At 43.2% G+C, this 27,774-nt stretch overlaps 1 protein-coding gene across 9 annotated transcripts in view; it reads left to right on the plus strand.

Annotated features, from left to right (window-relative positions):
• ARHGEF6 (Rac/Cdc42 guanine nucleotide exchange factor 6) overlaps positions 1 to 27,774 on the plus strand; it is an 83,690-nt gene that overhangs the window by 51,430 nt on the left and 4,486 nt on the right. For 4 of the 9 annotated variants that reach the window (XM_025180889.3, XM_014569725.4, XM_075941045.2 and 1 more), the window contains 10 exons: positions 5,205 to 5,264; positions 9,289 to 9,435; positions 11,140 to 11,226; positions 12,207 to 12,285; positions 14,142 to 14,275; positions 16,163 to 16,300; positions 23,248 to 23,268; positions 24,567 to 24,660; positions 25,843 to 25,932; positions 27,301 to 27,400. In XM_025180889.3, coding sequence (XP_025036674.3) covers positions 5,205 to 5,264; positions 9,289 to 9,435; positions 11,140 to 11,226; positions 12,207 to 12,285; positions 14,142 to 14,275; positions 16,163 to 16,300; positions 23,248 to 23,268; positions 24,567 to 24,660; positions 25,843 to 25,932; positions 27,301 to 27,400 — 950 coding nt within the window. The remainder of the gene's footprint in view (positions 1 to 5,204; positions 5,265 to 9,288; positions 9,436 to 11,139; positions 11,227 to 12,206; positions 12,286 to 14,141; positions 14,276 to 16,162; positions 16,301 to 23,247; positions 23,269 to 24,566; positions 24,661 to 25,842; positions 25,933 to 27,300; positions 27,401 to 27,774) is intronic. The other 5 variants (XM_006115441.3, XM_014569727.4, XM_014569726.4 and 2 more) reach the window with 5 other exon arrangements.

Consider the following 27,774-nt stretch of genomic DNA (forward strand, 5'->3'; position numbering starts at 1 on the left):
CGCAGAGTGGCCGGCTGTGAGCAGGTGATGGGGTGCCGTGTGCAGAGCAGCCGTCCGTGAGCAGGTGATGGGGTGCCGTGTGCAGAGCGGCCGGCCGTGAGCAGGCGATGGGGTGCCGTGTGCAGAGCAGCCGGCCGTGAGCAGGCGATGGGGTGCCGTGTGCAGAGCAGCTGGCTGTGAGCAGGCGATGGGGTGCCATGTGCAGAGCAGCCGGCCGTGAGCAGGCGATGGGGTGCCGTGTGCAGAGCAGCTGGCTGTGAGCAGGCGATGGGGTGCCATGTGCAGAGCAGCCGGCCGTGAGCAGGTGATGGGGTGCCGTGTGCAGAGCAGCTGGCTGTGAGCAGGCGATGGGGTGCCATGTGCAGAGCAGCCGGCCGTGAGCAGGCGATGGGGTGCCGTGTGCAGAGCAGCCGGCCGTGAGCAGGCGATGGGGTGCCGTGTGCAGAGCAGCCGGCCGTGAGCAGGCGATGGGGTGCCGTGTGCAGAGCAGCTGGCTGTGAGCAGGCGATGGGGTGCCATGTGCAGAGCAGCCGGCCGTGAGCAGGTGATGGGGTGCCATGTGCAGAGCAGCTGGCTGTGAGCAGGCGATGGGGTGCCATGTGCAGAGCAGCCGGCCGTGAGCAGGTGATGGGGTGCCGTGTGCAGAGCGGCCGGCCGTGAGCAGGCGATGGGGTGCCGTGTGCAAAGCAGCTGGCTGTGAGCAGGCGATGGGGTGCCATGTGCAGAGCAGCCGGCCGTGAGCAGGTGATGGGGTGCCGTGTGCAGAGCAGCTGGCTGTGAGCAGGCGATGGGGTGCCGTGTGCAGAGCGGCCGGCCGTGAGCAATCCGGGTGCGCGGCTTAGAAGCAGCAGGAGCCGCATTTCCTTAATCAAAGAGCTGCATGCTGCCCGAGAGCCGTGGGTTGGCCACCCCTGCGCTAGTGTTAGGCCCCTCTTCCGGAGGGTTTGTCCAAGGCAGCTCCCATGTGGCGTCTTGTGGCGTTGTTGCTGAGCCGTGTGCTTGCAGTTCTGGGTAAACTGGTGAGCAGCTGTGAGGCGCCATGGCAGTCGTGATGGGCCGCATGTGGCGCTGAACGCAGGAAGTGGCGTAGGGTCCTGGCATCAGGGTAGGGATTTGTGGAAAGCCCAAAGCTAGCTCGATTTGGAGGCTCACTAAATAAGATATTTATATTTTTGGAAAGCTTCTACAGTCTCCTTTTCCCCCTCCCACCCCGCAATCTGAATCTAAATGCAACCATGATGTCGCTGGCTTATTTGGAAATTTGGTCCTAGTAAAATCTATCAAATGCTGGCAGCAGCAGAAGAGTGAGAGAGACGGGAGATGAGGTCACTTGGTTAAGGCACTGGGCTAGGATTCAGTCCCAGAGGACACATTTTATCCAGACTTTTTATCTAAAATGTCCAGCTCAGCTCAAATGACGAGAAGTCCTGTGGCACCTTATAGACTAACAGATTTATTGGAGCATAAGCGTTCGTGGGCAAAGACCCACTTTGTCATATGCATGCTGCTCTGCCCACGAAAGCTTATCCTCCAATAAATCTGTTAGTCTATAAGGTGCCACTCGTCGCTTTTGCAGATTCAGACTAACACGGCTACCCCTCTGATACTCGACAGCTCAGCTCAGGAAGGGCAACTAGAGGCTTGCTCACATTAGGAAAATGTCCTAAAAATGTTCTACCGTTGTTAACCCACATTCAGCTGAGTCACTATTACAAAACTGACTATTACAAAAGCTTCAGAGGGGTAGCCAAGTTAGTCTGTAACTGGAAAAACTTAAAAAAAGAACAAATAGTTTTGCAGCGTCTTAAAGACTAACAAAGCATGTAGATGGTATCGTGAGCTTTTGTGGGCACAACCCACTTCTTCAGATGAATGGAGTTACTACAAGTCCAGTTTCGAAATAAATAGAGGGTGGAATGGGGGAGGGGAGAAAAAAGGGGGGGAAAAGGGAAAGAAATAGTCAATTAGAGTCTCTATGCTACACGAAGCAGATAGAGAACTTGCAAATTGTTCTTATGTACCCATTGTTTTGGTTTTTTCATGTCATTAGGATGTGGAATGTAGCATAGAGACTCTAATTGACTATTTCCTTCCCTTTTTTCCTTCTCTCCCTCCCCCATCCCCTATTTATTTCGAAACTGGACCTTTAGTAACTCCATTCATCTGAAGGAGTGGGTTGTGCCCACGAAATCTCATGATAACATCTACATGTTTTGTTAGTTTTTAAGGTAATGCAAGACTATTTGTTCTTTTTTAAGTTTTTCCATTGCCTAGTACCAGGGCTTGACAATCACTGTTTCTACTTGCCCATGGTGAGTAGATTTCAACCGTTCACTCCGTTCGCCCTGTTCACCGGCGCTACACACATGTGCCGTACTGGTCTGGTGCATGCGCGGTGTGGGGCTGGCGAGTAGATCTCGCCGTGGTTTGTCGAGCCCTGCCTATTACAAATAGTCCGTCTGGTTGCTGGCTCTGTTTTAGCACCAGTTCAGCTGTATCTGTGTAACCCAGGCTCCTTATTTCCCCCTTAGGGGCACCTAGCCTACGTAGAGATTGATGAGCCTGTTACAGCCTTAGCTAAGAGCCGTGTGGCTTTTAGCTCAGGCAGTAGGGGCTTGTATATTAAGCTTCAGAGAGTCCAGGTTTGATCCTTCCTGCCAATGACTGGGAAATGTTCCCTCTAGTCTTTTGCATCCACGTGAGGATTTTTTCCATCCATGCACAGAATAAATTTTTTGTGCACCAAGGCATGTGCCAATGTGCACCACCAGTAGAAATAAGACCTAGCTGTTGGCGCTTTGCTAATCAGCTGGGTGGCATTTGAATCTCTCCTGAGCAGCCACACATGCACACAGCTTACAGGAAACACTGGACTTGGGTCTCTCAGCATTATATTTGCCCCAGAGAAAGCTCAGCCATGTCTCTGAACAGGGCTTGGTCTGGTCTGCACTTTGCAGTTGCATGCCTTCCAGCACCAACCCGGCTGCGCATCTCAACAATATTCCTAGTATAGGGCCTAGGCTAGAGAGGGAACGGGGAAAAGAGAAATTCCTCTAACTCTGACAGTCTACGTCTACACAGTGGAGCTATTTTGAAATAATGGGCGTGCTATTCTGGCAGCACAAAATTTCAAAATAAGCTATTTCAAAATAACTGCGAAATAAGCTACGTAATTTGCGCAGTGCAAATTGTGTAGGTTATTTCGAGGTAAGGGTGCTGTGTAGACGCACTCTCGCTGAATACTGCCTGTGTTCCTCTAACGGCCTCCCCACAGGTGCTGTGGCTAACATGCTAACCCAGTAACAGAGAGGTAGGCGTGTTAGTCTGATCTTGGTAAAACAAAAAAAGCAGTCATGTAGCACTTTAAAGACTAACAAGATGGTTTATTAGGTGATGAGCTTTTGTGGGGCAGACCCACTTCTTCCCAGGTGAGAGAAGAGCTGGAGGGCTGGTCAGACATGGGTCACCTATTTTTGTTGGATTCTACATTGTCAACATGATGAGTGTGTTTAGCTGTGCTACACCTTGTGAGAGTGTATAAATTGAGGCATTGAGCAAATGTGGTAGAAGTGGGAGTGGATGTACCTTATGAACTGAGAAGTAGGGCTTAGGTCACTGGGATCCCTGTACAGTAGCACAACAGGGACAGGGCATGAGTGGGGTGTGGGGGAAAGCTGAAAGATGCACTGCCCCATTGTCAGGGAGGTGCCAAGCATAAGGTTTTCTGCAACCTACTCTAGCTGTTGAAGCAACTCCACCACTGGTCCATAATCTGGAGGTGTGGCATTCCTTCTTCCTTACCCTTGGTCAATGCTCAATTTGTGCCAGGGCTTGCTGCATCAGAGCTTCGACACTGAATTGTTTGAGTACCAGCACCTCTTTCATTACAAATTAAGCATTATCCTTGACCCATCTGCCCATGACTGGTCCAGCTGTTCTGTCCAGCGACTGGGCTCTGGATTGGGTTATAAAGAGGGTATAATGCATAGGCCAAATTCTGCTGACAGTTCTGTGTGAAATACTCCAGCTGAAGTTGATGGAGGCTGATGTAAAGTTGACGGAGGCTGGAGTTGATGTGTGCCTGTTCAGGCTCAGAATGGCTATAGGCCCTCAGATAGCGGTGGAGGAAGAGACTCAGAATAATATCCTTCTCTGATCTTCGGCCAAGAGCTGTTCCCCCTAGCCTTCTGTTCGCTGGGCAAGTGCAGAGCAAGGATCTTCAATATCGGTTAATTGAATAGTTGAGTAACCTCATGAATTCTTATCGGTTAGTCGACTATTCTATAGTCCCTGGGGGCAGAGCCGACAGCCGCTGTATCAGAGGCAGCAGTGCAGGTTGTCAGGCGGGAGCTCGTCTATGAGGGGAGCTCGTTTAAATATCATCTCCCCTTGGGGACCGGCTGCCTGTTGTCCAGTGCTTCCGCCTCTGATAAAGAGGCAATAGTGTGGGGTGGCAGCAGTCCCTGTCTAAGGTGGGTCTGAGCTCCCAGGCCCAGTACGAGCCAGAACTGTGCCAGACTACCTGCCTGCCTGGCTCCTAATACGCTTTAAATGCAGAGCCGCAGCAGGAGTAGGTTCTGGACCCGGTGCAAGCCAGAACTGAGATGAGCTGCTGGCCAGCCTGCTAAAAAATGTACTGGGGAGGAGAGGGAGGAGGGAAATGCATGCAGTCTATAGCATTAACCTAGAAGCTTTTGGTTATCAGTTAACCGACTACACTATTACATCGCTAGTGCAGGACCCCCACTGATGGCCGTGGGAATGACATAGAAAGCATTGGAACAGTGCGTGTGAGAGTCAAGGTGTGCTTTGTGGATAAGGGAGCAGAGCTTTTCCTAGTCAGTCTGGCACTGGGCTATAGTTTTCTTAAGAAAGCAAAGTTTGGTTGAAATGGAATGGTGTCTATTCGGGATCACTTGTCTTTTGTTGTACAGTTTTGCATCGGTGCGTAACTTAGTTGCTTTAAATGCCATTAGGATGGCGAAGGCAGTAGAAGAATGAAGAATTAGGGAGAGAGTCCTGCCCCACACAGTGGGATCCTCAGGTCCCCTGGGTCATGCTGCATCCGCCCTGTGCTGAACTGCTGCAACCCGGCTCCATATGGAATTCCCATGGCTTTTAATCTATGGCAGCATTGGGGGAAATCTGCATTTCCAGATGCGATTGCTATTCATAGCTAACGCAAAGATTTCTTCCTTCGCTAGGAGGCACATCCGGACCACGAAGACGTTTTGAGAGCATTCACATCTTTCAAGTCCCTTGTGGTAGGTGGCAATTCTCAAAATAGAGCACTCCTTCTGTGTGCTCTGTCTCACAAAGCGTGAGTCAAGCCTGACATTTGTCTCCGTGTGGAAAGGTCTTTTAGAATGGAAAAGATGGGTTATGGAGACATCTTATTTGAAATTTTGCCTGACTTTGCCATCTGGTAGCATGTTCCAGCAATTGCATTGTGAGCGCTGTAGTGTAGTAACCTTACTAGACAAAGTCACTTATTTTAAATGGTATGCCACATAAGGAAGCCACGTGTAGGTGGGGAGTTTCCTTTAATCTCTGTCACCTTAACACCTGTGTCATTTTCACTACATATAATTATACAATTCCTTACTCAATAAAATGAGCTGTGAAGGATTAACACAAATATATGACTCAACTGCTAGTTCTAATAAAGAGATGAATTCTCGGTCTGATCCAAAGCTCATTGATTTAATTGGGCTTCTTTCCATTGATATCCATGTGCTTGGGATCAGTTCCTTGTATATGATGAACAGTTATAACACCATGTCAAAATGGCAATGAGTAGAGAAGTTTATTAATCAAATGTCTCTTTGTGTCTTTACAAAGAGCAATGATGCAGTCAGTAGCAATGCAATAGTGAACATATTTCAGTTAATCATTCCAAAGCACTTTAGAACTTTTCTGAAAGTGAAAGGAGAAAGAAAGCCTTTTACATGGTTGACTGTTACACAAGGGAAGGTTTAATATTCAGTTGTCAAGAAAGTTATGTTCTGTGTCTTTTTAGCTACCGAATACCTTTCACTATAACTACTCCAGATGTGGTCCCGCTTCCTTCCTTCCTTTGCAGAGAAGATGCAAGTTTTCAATGCTTTACAATGTAGATGAAAAAAGGAGGGAGGAGAAATTTCATAGAAAACAGGAAGGAGGGTATCAAGTTACATTTACTTAGAAGCTTAACAATTTGCATTAATTATATCCGATAATGGGAGTAATTCAGTTGTATTAACTTCAAAAGGGCTTTAATCTTTAGAGGTGCTGGTATTTTAAGGAGATTTGTACTTGAGCTATTAGATTTTGGTCATATTGTTAAAGTGTCTATGGTGCATAAGGTAAGACAAGCGCTTAATTCTGCAAGGTGCTTAGCATCTGCAAATCTCATAGGCTTCAATAGAATTTGTCAATGCTCAGGACATCTCAGGATGGGGATCTTTCTTATCAGTGTAATGTAATTACTATATATCTGAAATTAGATGGCCAAAGAGCTAAATTCTACCTAGGGATATGGCTGCATGACTCTCATGGAGTTAGGGATCCGTCAAGTATATGCTTCCAAGAACAGTGCGTAGGTTGAACAGTCTAATGAAAATGCTATCTGTAGTCCTGTGGTAGCAGCAGGGTGATAATACAGCAGTTTCAGTTTATAGAGATTGCAGAAAACATTTGTAGGTTTTATGAGGGTTTGCATCTCCTGAACTGCAGGTTTAACCACTCAGGGTCACAGAAGGCCTACCATGTGACCTGTACTGCATGACTTTTGGCACAAAGTTTTGTAAACCAAAAGGAAACCACCAAACTAGGTTTCTAAAAATGAGTGTTTCAAAGGGTATAGCCAAAAGGGGCTCCTTCTTCATTCACAGCCCCTGCAGAATTTGTACACAACCGAGTCAAATCCCGAGTGTGAAATGGAGTAAGAAATAAGAGCTTGGCCAGCATGAGGACCGAGTGAAAACTGAGCCATGGCTTGGCCTTGCAGGATTTTCCCTCCCAAGTTATCAGAACTTTACCCTATATCAGTTTCCATAATGAAATGCTTGCACAGGCCTACTGAGAAATGAATGTGCTTTAGGACAATATTTTACAATCCTTGCTCAATCAGCACCTCTTTTCACTTCAGTGGGAATTTGGCCTGTGTAGAGCTAAGTATTTTAGAAATATACCTCTGTGAGTCTGTTTGTTCAAGCACTCCTCCTGAACAATAAAACTAGTACTGCCAGATTTGCTATGCAACTTCCTCTTATCCTAACTTAAAGAAAGCTCAGGGTTTGGTTGTGCCAGGACTATGGGATGTGCCTGGAATTTGATTGTTTCTCATCAAATGGAAAGGGAGGGGGTCTAGTAGGAGGAACAGTTACACTGTGAAATGACCACAGAGGAACAACAAGGGCCTGACTTGGGGAGCAGCTGCCAGCCACTATGCAGCCCGCCCCGCCCCCAGGACAGCCCCAGGGAGAAGCCATCAGCTGGGGTGTGTAGCTCCTCCTCCTGCTTCCCCCCTCCATTCCAGGCTGACCCAGGGAGAAGCAAGCAGCCAGGGTGTGCGACTCCTACCCCTGCCCCAGGTTGCACCCAGGCAACACTGGGTAAATCTTCATGTACTGTATAAAGACTTCAAAAGTTAGGGCCTGATCCAAAGCCCTTTGAAGTCAATGAGAGTTTTCCTACTGACTACAGTGTGCATTGGACCAGGCCCTTTGCCCTCGGAGAGCAAGACTGTGTGGCTACGTCTACATTGGCAAGATTTTGCGCAAATACTTTTAACTCAAGAGTTTTTGTATTAAAGTATTTGCTCAAGAGAGCATCTACACTGGCATGTGCTGTTGCGCAAGAGATGTGCTTTTGCATAAAAGCATCCATGCCAGTGTAGACGCTCTCTTGCTCAAGAAAGCTCCGAACACTTGCGCAAGAGGACTTATCCCTGAGCGGGAGCGTCATAGTTCTTGCGCAAGAAGCACTGATTTCTTACATTGGAACGTCAGTGTTCTTGCGCAAGAACTCGTGGCCAGTGTAGACAGGCGGCAAGCTTTTGTGCAAAAGCAAATGCTTTTGCGCAAAATCTTGCCAATGTAGACACAGCCTGTATGTATAATCAGTACTCTTGAACCTGGAGACAGTAAATAAGATTAAATTTATAATGACATTGTTAGGTTTTTTTAAATGTAAATTTTTCTGAGCAGATCTTGTATTTTCTTTTCCATTTGCATCTTGTTCAGTAATTCCCATATAGCACCTAAGGCAGCTGTAAAGAAGAGCAACACGTTGACCTCATTGGAATGATACAGATTTAGACAGGCTGTGCATTTGGCCCATTCTGTGGAACTATAATTGGATATTCTGGTTTTAGGTCAACTTAAGTGCATTCCTTTAATGTATTTTATTTTGCTGTCCACATGCTCAAGCTGTGAAATTCACAGGTTTTGTTATGTAGTATTTAAAAGGAAAGTATTTGCTGATCTGGTTTGTACAGTTTTGCACCCCTTTCAATTTTCATTTTATTTAAAGTTTGGACAAAATTGCTGTTTTCTCATTAAAAACTTACAAAAATAGAAAGTTCAAGATTCCCAATCTTTCGCCATCTTTGGTTAGAAAATGGGTACATTTTTCACTTAGATATTGGACTGGTTTGACCAAAAACGTATACCTCAGTCAGTACACCTTTATTTCTTGCTTTCTTGTTTTTAAAATAACTTCTTATTTTGTATTTCATCAAAATGTTGTAATATTAACAAAGTTAGTCCAATAAAGCAAATGTCAGATTTCTTGCTTGCATAGGTGGAGTTGTATAAAGCTAAGTGATGCTGTTCATTTCTCACCAACATCATTGGTAGTGTCCTGGTCACCTCTGGTCTTCCATTAAACCCAGAATTTTGATACATTTTTATCAAACAAAAGTTCCAATGAATCTTTGGTCACATCCACTAAATATTAACATGAATCTAAATAAGTATAAGTATTATACAATGTAGAATGACAGGGACAGATTTTTAAAGGTATTTAGACACACAGATTTTCAAAAACACCTACTTGCTTAACACCCATTGAAATTAATGCATTTTAGATGCCTCAATGTCTTTGAAAATTCTAAATACCTGGAAAAATCTGTCCAGTAGAAAGGTATTTTCCTAGCACTAATGTCTGCATTTGGCATTAACCATCAGACCAATAACATTGGCAGAAAAACTCTTCTTGGTGGGATAGAGCAGTTTTGGTACTGAAGTTTTCCTGTTCTCGTTTTAACAAACCTTTTTCTTTTCTTTTTTTCATCTGTGATATCAGTCACGGTGCCAGGAGCTGAGGAAGAGGAAACAACTTGAATTGCAGATCCTTTCAGAGTCCATTCCAGGATGGGAAGGAGAGGATATCAAAACCCTGGGCAATGTAATCTATATGTCACAGGTCATGGTACTGTGTGGGGCAGGCGAGGTAAGGTGACAAAAGTCCTTCTCTCCCTCTCCATGCTAAAATGGTAAAGAATGCTCAGGTCCAAAAATTCTCTTCATTGTGGTCATGTTTTGAAAGATGGTGAGTGCTCTGGCCCCTATCCACCAAAGCACTTAAACATCTGCTCCACCTTAAGTGCAGGAGCCAATGGGACTGCTCGTGTACTTAAAGGTAAGAATGTGCTTAAATGCATCCCTGGATCAGATTCTGAGCGCTCAGCACTAGGCTGCCCTTTTCTGACTGGTATTTATCTCTCAACCAAAAAGATATTTTCATGATGTTAAGCAAGCAGGAAGGATTTTTTTTTCTTAAGTTGAGCAGAAAAACAAAGTCCCGTCAAACTCCAGCTGCCCAAATTTTCTCTTTTCTAGCTCTGTTTACTTCCTTCACTTCCTCCGACAGAAGCCTGAATTAGAATGATATGTTATGTGGTCTTATTAGGCACTGTTAAACAGATGGCAAGTTCCATTCTAGAGCTGTCTGTGTTTTGGAGTTGGCTCCAAAAATGATCCTGGTAAATACAAGTCTGATTCTGCCCTTGCATGTCCTTGACGTGCATTCAAGAGGAGTTAGACAGTAGGCCTGATCTTATAAACCAGGAATGGGGAACCTCCAGAAGGCTAGCCACATGTGGTTCATCAGGGTTTACCTAAGCGGCTGCTGGCGAGTTTACCTAAGCGGCTGCACGCACAGCTGCTCGAAGCTCGCAGTGGCCGTGGTTTGCCATTCTCGGTCAATGGGAGCTGCTGGAAGCAGTGGCCCAACCCATGCCACTTTCTGCAGCTCCCATTGGCAGGGAACAGTGAACTGTGGCCACTGGGAGCCGCGAGGGGTTTGCCTGCAGATGTTCAGGTAAAGAAAGCATCTGGCGGCCTGTCAGCGGCTAACCCTGATGAACCTTGTGTGGCTACCATGCCGGAATGTCCCCACCCCATTGTAAATATTTTTAGTTAGCTGCTTATTATGTGAGTAGACCCATTAAGGCTGAGTGGACTACTTACTCACTATGTTTAGGGGAAGGCTTACTACAAAGGTCTGCAAAGTGTAGCTCTCCGTTTGCACTCTTTTGTATCATTTGGGATGCAAGATGCTAGAATATAAGTGATCTTATTATTACAAACCATTGCAAGAATGTCTTGATTATTTGCAAAAGGATGTTTACTATTAATATCTTTGGGCCATGTTCTGTCATAAATCTATATGGATGACCCCTGTTGCCCTGACCAGAAGTTCCACAGACAGAGTCATGACAGATTTTGACCTTTAAGTTTTAAATAAACAAGTGAGAACTGGTGGCCTCTAATGCTCTCCTTATATATGTGTTCATATAGTGTTATATGTTTTAGTACACATACACACACACACATTAGAATGCATTATATATGAATAATTTCTTACTACTGTAGCTCTTACGGTTTTGTTTGTGTATTTCCCTATTGGAGCATTGGTACTTCTCACTGCCAGATAAATTAATACTCGGGAGGATGCATGTATGAATGTTTGTAGTCTCTGAAAGGCTGTTAAGTAAAGAACATGCATACTTTTAAAAATAATAGGCTCAGTTCTGTTCCCTTCATTGGGTATGTTGCCATTGATATAATTGACAACTGAATTGGGCCAATTATACTAATGCCTCTGAGGAAAACGTATGTGATGCATCATAAAATGGATATTTTTTCATTTTAGGAGAAAGAAGAGAGATATTTCATGTTGTTTGCCAATGTTCTGCTAATGTTGTCTGCAAGTCCTCGGATGACTGGTTTTATCTATCAGGTAGGCACTTTTGATTTGAAGTTGCAAGTATTTGGGCGTAAAGAAGGAAACCAAATGTCTGTAATCAGATTAAATTCCTCTGCTTTCTAAAACTCCTCTGTTGTGGTGCTAACACCAGGAAACAGAGAACTCTAGCTTACCATACATGCCAACATGGGGAGTCGTTAGTCAGTTTCCACAAGCGTGAGTGCCCTTGAATTAAAATATCTCACTTTCTTATACTCAGAGTTCTGAGCAATTACTTGGTGCATGTACAATAAATTGCTGACATAACTTTACCATTCTGAACCCAAATAGAAACTACAAACTAGGTGTCGGTAGCATGTACCCATCTCAGTAATGCCTGGTTAAAAGCTTTCATGCTGATCTTTTTTTTTAACCATAGGCTGATAATTTCCATTTTACATAATGAGATGCCCAAGGCAATGCATTTTTAGACACTTACTACACTACTGAATACCGGGAGTCATTCTATTTTGGCTTTATTCCCCACACCCTAGTGGTGGCACGAAAAAATTCCCATGAAAGAAACAACCTCATGCTAATTTCTCACACGCATGGATGCACGGACAAGAGAAATCATGACAACAGGAAGGAATCATTATGGGTATTCTTTGATTTTGATTTTAGATTGACAGCTCAGTTGTGCAATATGACTTTCCCTAAGAGAGTCTTATGGAAGTTAGTGAGGATGACGTCCTTTCTAAAGCTTTTTGAGATCTATGGGTAAGCAGTACTATGTAAGAACTAGGTACTATTAATTATTATAATTAAGTTAGCATGGGAATTTTTGTAATGGCCTTGATCTTGTGTTTGGCCTATTGAGGACAGGGAACTCTAGATCCACAGACTTAAGGGGAATCTTTTCTGCTTTTCTGAGGCCTTCAGTGATTTCTGGCGGTGCCTTCTGAAACGGACAGATGGGCTGAAAAATGACAGATGTGGACTCTGAATCATTCTTAATTTTTTTTTTTTAATAGGGAAAACTGCCGTTAACAGGAATGATGCTGACAAAATTAGAAGAAACAGAAGGGAATGAGCATGCTTTTGAAATCACAGGTCACTATGCTTTTTGCATTTCTTCTCCAGTGGAAGCAGCATCTACTCTGTAGTTAGTTCCCAACACTTTTGCTGCTATGATATGTTATTCAGTTCTTTTTGTTCTTATGCTACTGTGAGATCTGTATTCTGTGTGTCCAGCCCCCTTGATGGGCAAGAAAGGAGTCTGCTTTTGACCTGCCATGACGGTTTGAGCTGCTTCAGACTCCGTTATGGGGTACTGGTAGCACATGTACTGAGAAAAGAGGGGAGTGTAGGATACAGCCACTGTCTGCTTAAATTAGTACAGTCTTCTGAAAATCAGGGCCGGTCCACAACATTTTGGCACCTGAGGCGGGGAGCTCAAATGACGCCCCTGTAGCCCCTCACTTGGGCCAAAACTTTGAAAGGTCTCAGTTCTGCCTTCTTCCTGTTCTACTCCTCTCATGGCACTGCACCATCTCTGTGCATCTAAAGCAGAGAGAATACATATGCATGAGCAGCAGACACAATTTTCCACACTCTGGGTCCTAGTGGTGTCCCCCCACAGTCTGGCACCTGAGGAGGCCTCCTCAGTTTGCCTCATGGTAAGGCCATCCCTGCTGAAAATGTTGGGAACCAGTTCTTAATCTACGGCCAGTCTATTCACAGCCCACTTCTTCTGCACACTGAGGGTATGTCTACACACCTCAAAATAAGTTATGCGACTTGAGTTATGCAAATTGCGTATCTTATTTGACATTTGAAATTTGGCACTGTCTACACAGTGCTAATTTTGAAATTAAATCGCTATTCTGGCATCTTCCTTAATCCTTGTACAATGAGGTTTTCAGGAAGCCAGAATGAAAATCCCCTTATTTTGAATGTATTTCTGGCATGCTGTTAAGACGCACAGAACGCTATTTCAGGATAATGGCTGTTATCCCGAAGTAGCACCGCTGTGTAGACATACCCAGAGTCAGAGTATCATCAGAGTTAGAAATGGAAAAAGGATTGGATCATCCAGTCTACCTCTGGCCAATGCAGTATTGTTCTCTGAGCCACATTTCTTAATTTCTTGTTCATTCTAGTTATAAATATCTCGTATTCTTTGGAGTTCCATGACTGGTCATTCCACAGTCCAAAACTTTCCACTGTTAGAATGCTTTCCCTAATATTCAGTCTGAATTTTCCCTTTCATAGTTTCATCCCATGACTCCTACTGAGACCAACCTTGTGGCATGCTCAGTACTTTGCCTCTGTCATTAGCTTTTGAACCCTGTAAATATTTGTGACTGTTATCATGGCCCCCATTAGTTACTGCTTAGTGAAGCTACACTTAACTTTTAATAATTCCTCACAAATTTATCCCTCCAGTTCCCTGCTCATTTCTGCTGATCTCCTCTGACCTCTCTCCAGTGTGTCAGTATCTTTCTGGCAGTGAGGCACACTGACTTGAGCACAGTGTTCCAGATACAGTCAGACCAGACTCACGGAGAGGGATAGCTCAGTGGTTTGAGTATTGACCCGGTAAACCCAAGGTTGTGAGCTCAATCATTTAGGGAGCTGGGGCAAATCTGTTAGGGATGCTACTTGGTCCTGCTGTGAGGGCAGGAGATTGGACTTGTGATAACCTCTCAAGGTCCTTTCCGGCTCTGTGGAATAGATATATCCCCAGAGCCCACTGATGCTAGAAGAAAAGCTTCCATTGACATAATTGGGCTGTGAAACAGACCTTTATGGAGGGATCTCCTTCCTCCTCTGGGCTGTGTGGCTTTCTCTGCAGCCAAATTGTCTGGCAAACGCAAGAGGTGCTTCTTGGCAGCATGGGTTGGGTTGAATTTCTCGGATGGCTTGTGGCCATTTTGTAAATAATTCAGCTTGCTCCTGTATTGCAGGGCACATGATAGAACGGATCACAGTGTTCTGTAACAACACCCAGGATTTGCACGAATGGCTCGACCATTTGCAAAGGCTGACCAAAGGGACATGCAGCACAATATCAAAAACGCAGTCGTGGAGTGCTCATTCTGTAAGTATGTTGTACCATTTCACCCCTTTCTGAATTGTATTGGCTCTTAGTATTGACCAGGCTTTCTTCTTAATGTGACAAAGCAGATGGATTTGTATCTAGCCAGTTTTAATGAATCATAGAATGTTGGTCTGGGATGGACCTTGAGAAGTCATCTAGTCCAGCTCTCTCTGCTGTAGCACAACCAAATATACCTAGGTCATTTCTGAGAGGTATTTGTCCAACTTGTTTTTAAAGCTTCCAACAATGTGATAGGGACTCATTGACCTCCCTCTGAAGTCTATTCCAGAGCTTAACAGGGTGTCTAAAAGGGTGTCACAAGGAGGAAGGAGAAAATTTGTTCCTCTTGGTTTCTGAGGACAGGACAAGGAGTAATGGGCTTAAAGTGCAGCAGGGGAGGTTTAGATTGGACATTAGGAAAAAATTCCTAACTGCCAGGGTGGTCAAATATTGGAATAAATTGCCAAGGGAGGTGGTGGAATCTCCCTCTCTGGAGATATTTAAGAACAGGTTAGATAGACATCTGTCAGGGATGGTGTAGACGGAGGTTGGTCCTGCCTTGAGGGCGGGGGGCTGGACTCGATGACCTCTCGAGGTCCCTTCCAGTCCTATGATTCTATGATTAACTATCTTTGTAGTTAGAAAGCTTTTCCTAATATCTAACAAAATCTCCTTGCTGCAGATTAAGCACATTACTTCTTGTCCTACCTTCAGCGGAGATGGATAATAATTGATCACCTTTCTTTTTATAATCTACCTTAACATATTGGATGACTTATCAGGTCCATATCAGTCTCCTTTTCTTGAGACTAAATGGTTTTCTAAACCTTTCATCATTTTTGTTGCTTTCCTCTGGACTCTCCAATGTGTCTACACTTTTCCTAAATTGTGGGGCCCAGGATTAGACACAATACTCCAGCCTCACCAGTGGTGGGCAAAGCAGCACAATAACCTTCTATGTTTTACATACAACACTGTGCTACTACACCTCACAATCATATTAGCCTTTTTTGTAGCTGCATCACATGGGCCACTCGTATTGTTTGAAGGCCACTGTCACCCCCAGATCCTTTTTGGTAGTACTACCACCTAGACAGTTACTCCCCCTTTTGTAGTTGCACATTAGATTTTTCCTTCCTCAGTAAAGTATTTTGCACTTGGTTTTTATTTAATTTCCTCTTATTGACTTCAGACCAACTTATATAGCTATAGGGTTTTTCACACTGAGGTCATGGCTCCAGACCCTCCTCATGCCTGCGGCTGTAGAATTCACACCTCACACTATAGCAAGTCCCTTGCTATCTTTGTGGTAAGCCATGTCCTTACAGTAGTTCAGACAGAGAAAGGTCTTTTTTTTTCAATCACATATTAATAGTTTCAGAGGGCTAGCTGTGTTAGTCTGTAGCTTTAAAAACAATGAATAGTCCTGTGACACCTTAGAGACTAACAAAAATATATACCGTATCATGAACTAGCTCATGTGAAGAAGTGGGTTTTGCTGTATACAGGGCCCAACAAATAATGCAATCTACTCACCTGTGGCGAGTAGATTACAACCCGGAAGAGCCGGGTTCAGGCGATCTGCGCATGTGCAGAATGATCTGCACATGCTCAGATCGCCGGACAGCGCGGCTGGCTAGTGCGGCACGCCGCAGTTTGGCGAGCCCTGGCTATATATATATATATATATATATATATATATTTGTTATTACTATATATATTTTTGTTAGTCTCTAAAGGCTATGTCTACGCTGCCATTTTTTTTTGGCAGAAGATATGCAAATGAGAACACGATTTGCATATCTTCTGCTGAAAAAACCCGGCAGTGTAGACATAGCCTAAGGTGCCACTCATTGATATTAATAGTACGTGAAGGTATCTCATCAGGTATTTTTTCAGACTTTTAGTTCTCCTGGACAGCTTCGCGGACCACTGGAACCACCCAAAATCCTTAAACCCTGGACCTTAAGTTGTCTCCGACCTGCTCCTCCACTCAGACCATCAGCAGCTCTAGGTTACAAAGAGGTAATCTTGGAACATACAATGTGTTGTGCCTTTCATAGAAATGTTTAATGTTTGTGCAGAGTTTTGCATGATGGTAATAGAGAGGCGTAGGTTTAATAACTTTTAACAGAGATAGGTGTTAGATTAAAGGACTGCACAAAATAAAGCCCTAATCCTGCAAATATTTATGCACATGTTTAACTTGAAGCATGTAAATCCCATCACATCAATGGAAGTAGTTTTGTGCTTTAAGTTAAATGTTTGCATATTTGCAGGATTGGAGACTTAATATTTTCTCTACTTCCAGTGAGTCCGGTCCTAGAGTCTTTAATCAAAACTTCCATTTTAGAGTTTTATGGACATGAGAACTTTAGAATTGGCTTACTCCAGAAAGTTGTGGGAAGGAAATCACCATTTATTTTGATGATATTTCTCCACCTTTTATTTTTGCTGCTAGATCACAGATCTCCTGTCCGTGTTATCCCCCTGAGGAAAATCAGTTTCCAGGTCTTAGGTGACACATGGGAATTTTGTGGGGAAATCCATAATGGAACCCAGATCTAATTCTTAGTCCCTTGTTTTAACCATAAGACCATCCTTCCCTCCCTTAAAAATAAACTGAGTAATTAAAAAAGTTTGTTCTCGTTAGCAGTAGATGACTAAACAGCTGAATGACCAATCATCCTGGTTACAATAAAGGTGGGAACATTACCGTCTCATGCTCCTACACCCATCCTAGGCTTTGAGAATCCTCTGAACTGTCATTCATGCTTAAATTTGACACTTTACACCTAGGTCTTAACAAAGACAGTAATTATCTTACCCATTACATAGATAGCTACCCCAATTATCACCTCTAATATCATTAGCTCACAGACATTTATCTCCCCCTCCATCCCCCCTCTGTTCTGAAATTTGATTTGTCCTTTTCATATGTGTTCATTTTTTTGATTGTATCCTTTGGTATATATGGTCATGCCAATTTTCTTCCACTATTTGATCTGAGGAAGTGGGTCTGGCTCACAAAAGCTTATCACCTAATAAACCATCTTGTTAGTCTTTAAAGTGCTACATAGTCCTGTTTTTTGAAGAGGACTTAGACATCACTGTAGCAGTTGAAATGATTTTTTTTTACTTAACAAAATTCAGAAAATGTATTTTGAAAACTAAATTGGACTGCAAAACCCCTTAGTCTTTGCATGCTCTGAGTCCCTGTGGTTGACTAAGCAGTTTTATACTTGCGTGACAAATTGTTGCCCACTTACTATATTTTCAACTAATGATGAATCCTTGCTCTGCAAAACGATAAATGGCTTTATTTTAAAATAAGCCAAAAATGTAACTGATGGACCAATGTAACTGACACCACATCTCATTGAATCTCATTCACAGGTTATTACTGGGTTATTGCAACACAGATCACAAGTTATATTATATGTCTAGAAAATAGGTTAAGATTTCTCTGGAAGAGAATTGATTAATGATAATTCCAGAGCAACTGCTGTGTGATAAAAGCATGACCATGTGACTTAAAGTCACACCCTGGTGCGGGAAGCCTACAGTACAGTGAAAAAAACCTCTGCTGAGCATGGGGACAGGATGTGATGAGTCCACACACAAAGTGAATGTCAGCAATGCCCTGTGTGCTAAGGGGCAAGATGCTGGTGGCAGCCTCTGGCCCTCCACCACATAAACCTGAATTGAAATTTGAAAGTGAAGCTAGTGTTCATGGAAAGGTGCCAGGTTGACAATGAAAAGCCAGTTATTTAACGTTTACAGTTCAGACACAATATGAGTAGTTGATGTATCTTCTACTGTCCTATTAGCATGCCTCACATGCATTCTGGCAGGACTGTATCTAGGGGCTTGTCTTCACTACATGGAAGATTGCCACTGCTGCAATCGATCTTCCGGAGTTCAGTTTAGTGAGTCTAGTTAAGACTCACTAAATCAAACTCAGAGGGCGCCCCTGCTGGCATCCAATACTCCTGCTCTTGCCAGGAGTAAGGGAAACGGACATGAATATTTGCTCTCTTCGGCCTCCCACTGTGGGGTCTCTACCAAGCTTAACTTAAAGTAAGCCGACTCCAGCTATGTATTCTACGTAGCTGGAGTTGCGTACCTTAAGCCGAGCTACCGGGTCTAGTGTAGACTTGACCTAGGAATGAGACATTCAGGAAACCTCATTTTATTGAGGCTACTGTCAGGGAACCAATTAGCACCAATTGTGAAGAGAGGTGGTTGGAAGTGAATCTCATCTGCTAGGATCTGCATGTGGACCCTCCCCTGCACCATTTTGTAGCTTTAAAAAAAGCTTTTCAAAGCTGTTTCTGTTTTGCAAATCAGAACCCCAATTCCAAGCAGAACTGGACCTCACATGACTCTAGTCTGGATAGGCACTAATTGATTGGGCCTCTAGGAACAGAAAGGGAAAAAAGTAAATTTTAAAACAAGGCAACATTCTGATCTTGGTGTTACACCTATGTAAGTTCAGATGAACTCAAACTAGAGCTGTGTTCTTTCACCAGAAACCAGAATTCAGTTCTGTTTTTATAGGCATAACAATTCTGTTCACACACTAAATAACTCAAAGGGCTCTAACACACTGCATATGGTTCTTAATTCGTATCTTCTGCAAATACCTGGCAGACAGTAATGGCTTTGAATGAGTCCTTTTAAAATTTAGGCTGAACCTCATGGACACAATCCTGTAATGGGGATGAGAAATCAGATCTGGTTAGGTTCCTGATGTGAGATATATAAAATGATTTTAAAAATCTATTTCTAAAAAGAGAGTTCAGAGCTTTAATTAAAAGAAATTAATTATTGTCTATGGAAGGGGGTGGAGTTTGGTGGAAAGATAGGAAATGCTTAGACATCCACTGAGATTTCAATTGGCTTCTTGTTTGTTGGGCAGGATTTCAGAGATTTGTGTGCTTTTTCTTGTAGCTGGCTGCATTCAGGAAACCCCAGAAGCCTGCTTACGCACTGTCAGTGTTGCCATTTCCATTTAAACTGGGTCATTTTTCCTGTTCTGTTTCTAGTCATAATTTGAAATTACAGAGCAGGTGCCCACCAGTAAATTCTTATGTGCGGATTTGGGGTAATGAGGTGTGACATACTTTCCTAGCTTGAAAAATTACCTGCCTTGCATGACTTACAAGGTTTCTTACAGCAGCACATTTCTATGCAAACACCAACTTCTGTTGGGTCACTGGCCACGAGGTGTGTGCACTTACAGGAGAAATCTTGTCTTAAAACCCATATCATATGGTTTCTCTGGGTCTTTCCCAGAGAATCCTCAGAACCATATGTAGTAAGACCTGCTTGTAGGAACAAATCTGGCAGTCAGTACTTGTGCTGTGAAACTTGTCTGACTGCTGGGGGACCTCTGATAGCAAGTCATCAGGCCATGGAGTTATTTTGCTAATCCATCCTAAAGACTGGAATTGTTTCTGTGGCCTTTGCAACACACACTAGGGAAGGGAAGACTAGAGGCTCTGTCAACTACTGTCTACCCCATGCTGTCCTCAGAGCAGGTGGCTAATGCAGGAACCCAGGAGGCTGGTCTGTACTGAATGCAACATGTGTGGGCACCTCCCTGTAAAAACTCCAGGTATCTTTCTGTCCTCTTCTGCAGCAGATTCACAGGGAGATCACAGCATATTGGGAGCCTGGTGTGCCTGCTGAGGAGAGGGCTGAGTTCGGGCCTTATTGGCAATGATTATAGGAGAAATTTCTAGTGAAGTAGGAGGAAAATCCTTGTGTGTTTCGGTGCTTTGCACTGCAGCACTCGCTCGTTTAGGGGGATGTTGACTGGGGCAAAATATAATTTAACTAGGAGAGAGTCCCATTCTACTTTAGAAAACGCAGTTCCCGGCATGTCAGCCAAGGCTGTCCTTACGGCCCCTTAAATCCTATGCAGTACTATTAAACTGGTTCCCCTATGCCTGTTGGCAGCTGGAGGGGGGGCGGAGAAGGGCAATTTTTTAGAGATGTGATTTTATAATCTACATGAATGAAATATTTTTAAGGCAGATTTTAGACTAAATTTCTGTCGACTCTCAGTAAATTCCTAAACTGACAGCATATACCTGGGGCTGGCAAATGCCTGTTCAATGGCTTCATTACCGCTTGAATGGCTCTTTCACAGTTTCCGATAATAGCTCTGGCAGGCTTTTTCACTTTTAAGTTAACTAGATCCTCTCTGCAGGAAGCAGAGCCACAGAACAGGGATAGGAAGAAGCGGGTGGGTGGACATGAAGACCCAGCGATACCCCAAATTTTTGGGTGCTCTACATGGCGGTGTATTCTGCGTATGGATACGAATGGCCCTGATGCCAGCGAGTGTTGCCAACATGTCACCAAATGTTCCCTCCCCACCATTGACTTGAAGAAATGATTACTGTTCTTGAAACAAATCCACATAGAGCAACACCCCTTAGCATGATCCTACAGTGTCAGGGCTGTTCCCCACTCTGGCACTCCAAATGCAGACAATGGGGGCCCGCAAAGAGCTCAAAAGAAAAAAAAACAGCTTTGCCTCTACAGGCACTGGTTACAATATAACTTCCTCCCAGAATCACAATGCACAGATTTTGGGGGATCGCTACCACCATCAAGTGATTTTTATCCCTAAAAAGACAGAGGTCAACGCTTGAACCCATCCCCCAGAGGTACCCCATACTCTTTTGCCCTAAAAGAGTTTTAAAAAAGAAAAGAGAAAAACAAGCTGCAGTTTCTAGTAGCTGACCTCTTAGTCTGAGGGAGACAGACAGACCTCCTATACCTTCCAGGACACAAGAATCAAATCATTCCCTTTAAAAAAAAGTGATTTTTATTACAAAAGATAAACTTGATAAAGCATCCTTGGTTGCTAGATGTTACAAACAACTAAGGAAAACAAATTAAAACACAGAGAAAAGTCTCTGGGCGCAATGTTAGATGTTGAATGGGGGAGGGGAGGCATAGATTCCCACAGCAGTTCAAACCAAACCACAAAATAAAGAAAAAAAATATCCGGAACTCAATTAGATTAACTTTTTCCCTTTACTTACTTCCACTCTTCTCTTTATTCAGTCTACTTCCATGCCCCAAATTCCTTGGAGACATGTATCAGAGGGGTAGCCGTGTTAGTCTGAATCTGCAAAAGCGGCGAGGAGTCCTGTGGCACCTTATAGACTAACTGAAGTGTAAGAGCATAAGCTTTCGTGGGCAAAGACCCACTTCGTCAGATGCATGTCTGACGAAGTGGGTCTTTGCCCACGAAAGCTGATGCTCCTACACTTCAGTTAGTCTATAAGGTACCACAGGACTCCTCGCCGCTCTTGGAGACATGGTAGTCCTGCCTGGGTTTAAATCATTCTGGGTACGTCTACACTGGCATTTTCTCGTGCAAGAACTCTTTTGTGGAAGAGTTCTTGTGCAAAAACTCTTCTACAAGAGAACGTCTACACTGCCATGTGCTTTTGCACAAGAGAAGTGCTTTTGCACAAGAGCATCCATGGCAGTGTAGATGTTCTCTTCCGCAAGAAAGCTCTGATGGCCATTTTAACTATAGGGGCTTCTTGCACAAGAAATTCATGTTGCCTGTCTACACTGCCCTCTTCTGGAAGAGCTCTTGCACAAGAGGGCTTATTCCTCGTGGGGAGAGGAATAACTCTTCCGGAAGAAGCCGTAAATTTACTTCTGGAAGAACGCACGTGCAGTGTAGACAGCTGGCAAGCTTGTGCGGAAGAACAGCTGTTCTTCTGCAAGAAGCTGCCAGTGTAGACGTAGCCTCTGTGTCTCTCAACTCCTGGTTTAACTTTTCCTACACAAAGAAAGCAGGCAAGGAATCTTATACAATTCAAATTTCATCCCTCTATCTTGATTGGTTCTCTTGGCTCCCTGGCCAAAACCTTTGCTAGCTACCTGAGTTTGACATCTTAGTCACGGGGTGCTGGTCAGCACTCCTCCATTACATACAATTACATACAGATTCTCCACAAGTCCCAGTAGGAGTTCTGCATGCAGAGCAGCTGCAGATTCAGGGCCTTAGTTTCATAGAATCATAGAACCATAGAGCTGGAAGAGACCTTAGAAGGCCATCAAGTCCAGCTCCCGGCCCAAGGCAGGACCAATCCCAATTAAATCAACCCAGCCAGGGCTTAGTCAAGCTGAGAGTTAAACACCTCTAGGGATGGAGACTCCCCTACTTCCCTACGTAACCCATTCCAGTGTTTCACCACCCTCCTAGTGAAATAGTTTTTCTAATATCCAACCTGGACCTCTCCCACCGCAACTTGAGACCATTGTTCCTTGTTCTGCCATCCATCACTACTGTGAACAGCCTTTCTCCAGTCTCTTTGGAACCTCCCTTCAGGAAGTTGAAGGCTGCTATCAAATCCCCCCTCACTCTTCTCTTCTGCAGACTAAATAGACTCAACTCCCTTAGCCTCTCCTCGTAGGTCATATGCTCCAGCCCCCTAATCATTTTGGTTGCCCTCCGCGGACCCTCTCCACATCCTTCTTGTAATTGGGAGCCCAGAACTGGACACAACACTATAGATGTGGCCTCACAAGAGCCGAGTAAAGAGGAGCTTACTAGTTTGCATATTGAGGTTCAATTTTTCATGGTTTATCTCATTTCTAAGATGTATTGTTATAAATAGGAAATATTTACTGACAGCCTACCACTGTTCATTGAAGCATGAGTCCTTTTTTTTTGCTATTTTAGGATTACGTTAATGCCTGCTTACCATGTATTTCATATATAATTTGTTTTTCAACATTCCTAATTTTGCATGAAACCATGCTCTTTTTGGTTCTTTTGCATGCTGATATTGAGGGAGTGACAATCCTTGTAGCGTATTAATTGCAACACTAACATTTAAATGTTGTTTTAGAATGATTAATTAAATGGACTGGGTCAATAAAATCATCGACCACTCACACTCATCTTCTCTTTCTTTACATATTCATTTTAGAGGATGTCTTATATCTTAAAGGTAAGGGTAGATACATCTCTTTGGCTTATGTAACATAGAATGTTTGTGCTATGACCTTTATTAAGTAGATCTTTCCTCTCCTGTTTGTTTTTCCCTAATTGTGCCTGCTTTTAATAATTTACGGTATGGTTAAATTTCTGAATGGTAAATACATTTTGAACAAGCTCGCCAAAAATATTTCCAGCTATGACACACAGGCTGAATTGCATGAAAAACATGACACCCCGGATTTTTGTTTAGTTATTATATCTTTTACCCTTGATATTTATATTGCATATATCCTATCATAGGGTATGTCTACCCTTCAGAGTTTTTTCGGAAAAACAGCTGTTTTTCTGAAAAAAACTTCACTTATGTCCACACTGCAATCGCATTCTTTCAAAAAATATTTGAAAGAACAGAGGGTTTTTTAAACCTCTTTCTATGAGAGAGAGTTCTTTCGGAAAAAGGTGTGTGTGGACGGGGAAGAGGGAGTTCTTTCCAAAGAAGAGGAAAGAGGAAAAAGCACAGGTGCCCTGGTGGCTACTCCATCCATAGTAATCACAGCTTATATGCAAGATAGCGTCCATTCAGTGTGGATGCTATCTTTTGAAAAAGAAGATTGCTTTCTCAATGTGCTTTTGCTGTGTAGACGCTCTCTTTCAGAAGAAGTTTTTTCGGAAGCTCTCTGCCGGAAAAGCTTTTTCTGAAAGAAGCCTTCAGTCTAGACATAGCCATATGCAAATGCTTTCAGAATCAATAAGAATGATTGTGGCTCAACAAAAGAACGATACGTTTGTTTCTTATCTTTACAATCTTATCAGACTCTAACTCTGTGTGCATATGCTTATATTTCATATATATGTGTGTAGGAAGGTATTTATAATTATACCCACACAGAGATATAGTGTATGTATAAACAAACAACATATCATTTATATGTTCTATATTATACACAAAAATGAAATCCAGGAATTAACATGTATTTGTTTAGAGAATTTTATAATTGACCACAGAAAAGTTGATCATGTTTGATATTTTCGGTGAATTTATGAGAGTCACTTACCAAAAGATTGTATTTCAATGGACTGTGTTTTATTCCCCTATCTTGCCCCGTAGACACACGCACAGTTTCTGTTGTTTTTACTGGGAGCTGTGCACATGATCTAATGCAGGGAATAGCCCTCAGTACTAGGATGTTTCCTTAACTTTATAATTGCGTGCAAAGGAGTTTAGTGCATAATGCAATGAATGACATTCAGTCTGCTGTTTTAGCTACCTTTGACTCTTATTTAGAAGGAAAGTCTGTTTGCCTATAGGATTCCAGCAAGAGTCCAAAGACAATGAAGAAATTTCTCCCTAAAAGGAAAACCGAGAGAAAACCATCTGATGAGGAATTTGTTATTAGAAAAAGTAAGTGTTTTCTTTTCTGTAGAGGAGCTCTGGTTGCAAAGTAATTGACATGAGATTTGAATGAAAACAGAGCCATTTGTTAATGCATCGTATGTGTCACATGAATAACTAAAAAGGTACTTTGTTTTAGGGACTTTTTTGAAAGCCATCATCATACTCAAAGCTTCCCACAATGCCAAGCCCGGATGCTATGTATCTTATTTTTGTGAGACACTTTTGGGAATGAGTTAAGCATCACAAAATCACAATGAGGTAGATGGGGGAAGTTATTATTCTCACCATGCAGATAGTGAAACAGAGACCAAAAGGATAATCTTCAAAGCAGTTAATGGGCTAAATTGAATTTCCGTCTATGAACCATCACACCAGCTGTGCTCTTCTGGGACAATGCAGATCCCAGAGCCTAAGCAGAAGCCTGTGAGGGCTGGTGACAGGACAGTCTTTGATGAGGGGGATCCAGCTATGAGACTGAGTCCCCAAGGAGATCAGGCCAGTCCAGTGTCTAAGCAAATCCACTCCCGCTGCCCTTAGGGAACACTGCAAAACCAACCTCTTCAAAAAGAACAATATTCCTTCTGCAGGCATCTTCTAACGCTCCTTCCCACCCAAAATGGTTTTTACCCCATTAAGAGAAGCCTGCTTAAAACTGCTTGAGGTCCACTTGGGACATATATTTTGATCTTTACATGGAAGGGGATCAGATATTGTGGTGAAGAGTAGCAGTATAAAACCCTAAAATAGAGAAGTCACTTACCCAAGGTCACAAAGTGAGACAGCGGTACTCTGAAACCCCTGAACCATAGCTCTCTCCAGGATCCTTGCAGGGGGGTTTTAAGCCTGTAGCTTCTTAGCAAGTACACTTATTTCCCCTGCAAAACCCCTTACAAGGGATAGCTACTACTTGGCTCTTCACAGCACTTGCTATCCAGTATCCCCATCCTTCCTGTTGTCAGACCTAAGCCAAAGGCAGGCACCAGTCTGCTTAATTGGCCTTCATGTGAATTATGAAGCTCTCCATCCCTTTGAATTAAGAACATCACCACTGCTCTACTCCCAGAGACAATACCATTGATCAAACAATCAAGGCTGTCTCTCCTCATGAGTTTGTTGCAAGGGTTTTCAGAGGGGAAAGAAAGAAGCCAAAATATATTGGGTTTAGCCAATATTTGCAATGTTTTGCAGGTACTGCTGCATTAGAAGAGGATGCCCAGATTCTGAAGGTTATTGAGGCCTATTGCACTGGTGCAGGTTTTCAGCAAACTCTCAGTTCAGGTAGACACACAACTATATTACATAATTCACAATGTATCTAACACAATGATCACCTCTTAGGAAAAAAACAGCATTGCAACATACGGCAATCAAGCTCATGCAAAGACTTCTCTTATCAAGATAAGAACATTTCATATATCTAGTGGTTTATTTGCCATTGTTTTTCTTCTGACACAGAGTGTGAGCAAGTAGGAGATAACATGGCAGATGCTCTGGGTTGTAGTACACAGCTACTTCGCTAGCACTTGTTAGGAATTAAACAAATGTCATTTGTGCCTGTGGCTGTGAGCAAGAGAAACTGATGCTAATCTCAGGTTGGTAGGTAGCTTCTGAAAGGAAGTTTGACTATTATCTCTTGATCAGCCGCATATTTAAGAAGAAGCTGCTTCTTGAGAACCTAAGTATCTAACATCTTCGGAAACTCTGGAACTACACCTATTTTATCAGTGCTGGTGAGAGATCAAATTTAATTAGTGAACTATTGGAGGAGGGGACACTTTTAAATTGGGACCCACGAAACATGTGTCTTCTAATGGTTCCTAACCCTAAACAAACCCTTCAGTTTATAAGCAAATAGTTATAGCTTCAGCGAGTGTCTCCAACAGCTTGCCATTTGCAGCTTTAGTCCCAGTTAACTTAGCACATCCTGCAAAAAAGCACTTAAGCACTTGGCAAAGTCCCATTGAAATCAATCGGATTTAGACCCAGGGGGTGTTTTTAAGCATGTGATTTGATGCTTTGCTGAATCAGGCCTTTGCCCATTATGTACCTTTTTTTCTTTATGTAAGTGGCCATAGCTATCATGCGGATCACTCAAAAAACAAGTTTTTAAGGGTGCTGACTCCATTTGGGTACTAAATATACTGCCATGGAGGCATTGTGGAATGCACTGGTGTTGGAGAGAATGGAGCTCTAGTGGAGTCCTTTCTGCTTTCAGAACTAGCGGGCGTCTCCTGTCTGGCTCTGCACATGGCTGTTGAAAGTTCTAGTCCTGAATGCACAATGCTGGTTCAAAAACTAAAGCATTCTCAAGGGTTGACTATTGAGCATGGCATTTGAGGAAACCCTCGAGGGCAAGGGACGTTCATACACAACAGAGACCCCATCCTGACCAGAGCTTCTGAATGATTTTGACATATAAATATTGAATGCTAGCAGGCAACACAAGGACTTATACTTGCTCTAAATAGGAGACCAAGTTCCGCCTCCATCAGTTTCGCAGTGAGTCATCCTCATTGACCTGAGTGAAGGTGTTCCTAATAGAGGCCAGGGTGAGCCAGTTCAAAGTTAGGCCTGTTATTTCTAAATGGTGTCAGCTATTGGGGAGGGTTTGTGTTTTAATTTTTGCTTGGCAACTCTTGTTCCTAGGCTCCCGTAAAGACTCCATACCGCAAGTCCTGCTGCCCGAGGAAGAGAAAATCATCGTAGAGGAAACCAGAAGCAATGGACAGACTGTTACAGAGGAAAAGTACGTGAGGCTAGTCAGCTGCTTATAGGCTTCCCTAATTTGTGTGGGCATGCTTTAAACTTTAATAAATTCCAGTGGATTTGGGGTAATCCCTTAAAAACCCAGGCCTCGTCTTCTCTGCGTAGGTGTCATTGGAAAGATATAAATACTCAGAAGGTCAAGAAGATACACTTACAAACCATGGCCCTTTACATTCACTGCGAGTTTCAGATAGCAAGAAATAAAGATTGATTCCAATTTGTATTTAACTCCTTTTATTATTAAAATTGGAGGCCAGAACCTCTGTTGGTTTAAATCTGCATCATTCCTTTGGAGGCTTTGCCAGTTTACACTAGCTCAGGGTCTGCTAAGGTTAATCCTTTTTATGGGTTATT

This window comes from Pelodiscus sinensis, chromosome 13 (assembly GCF_052426305.1).
Source record: "Pelodiscus sinensis isolate ZL-2025 chromosome 13, ASM5242630v1, whole genome shotgun sequence".
Lineage (NCBI taxonomy): Eukaryota > Metazoa > Chordata > Testudines > Trionychidae > Pelodiscus > Pelodiscus sinensis.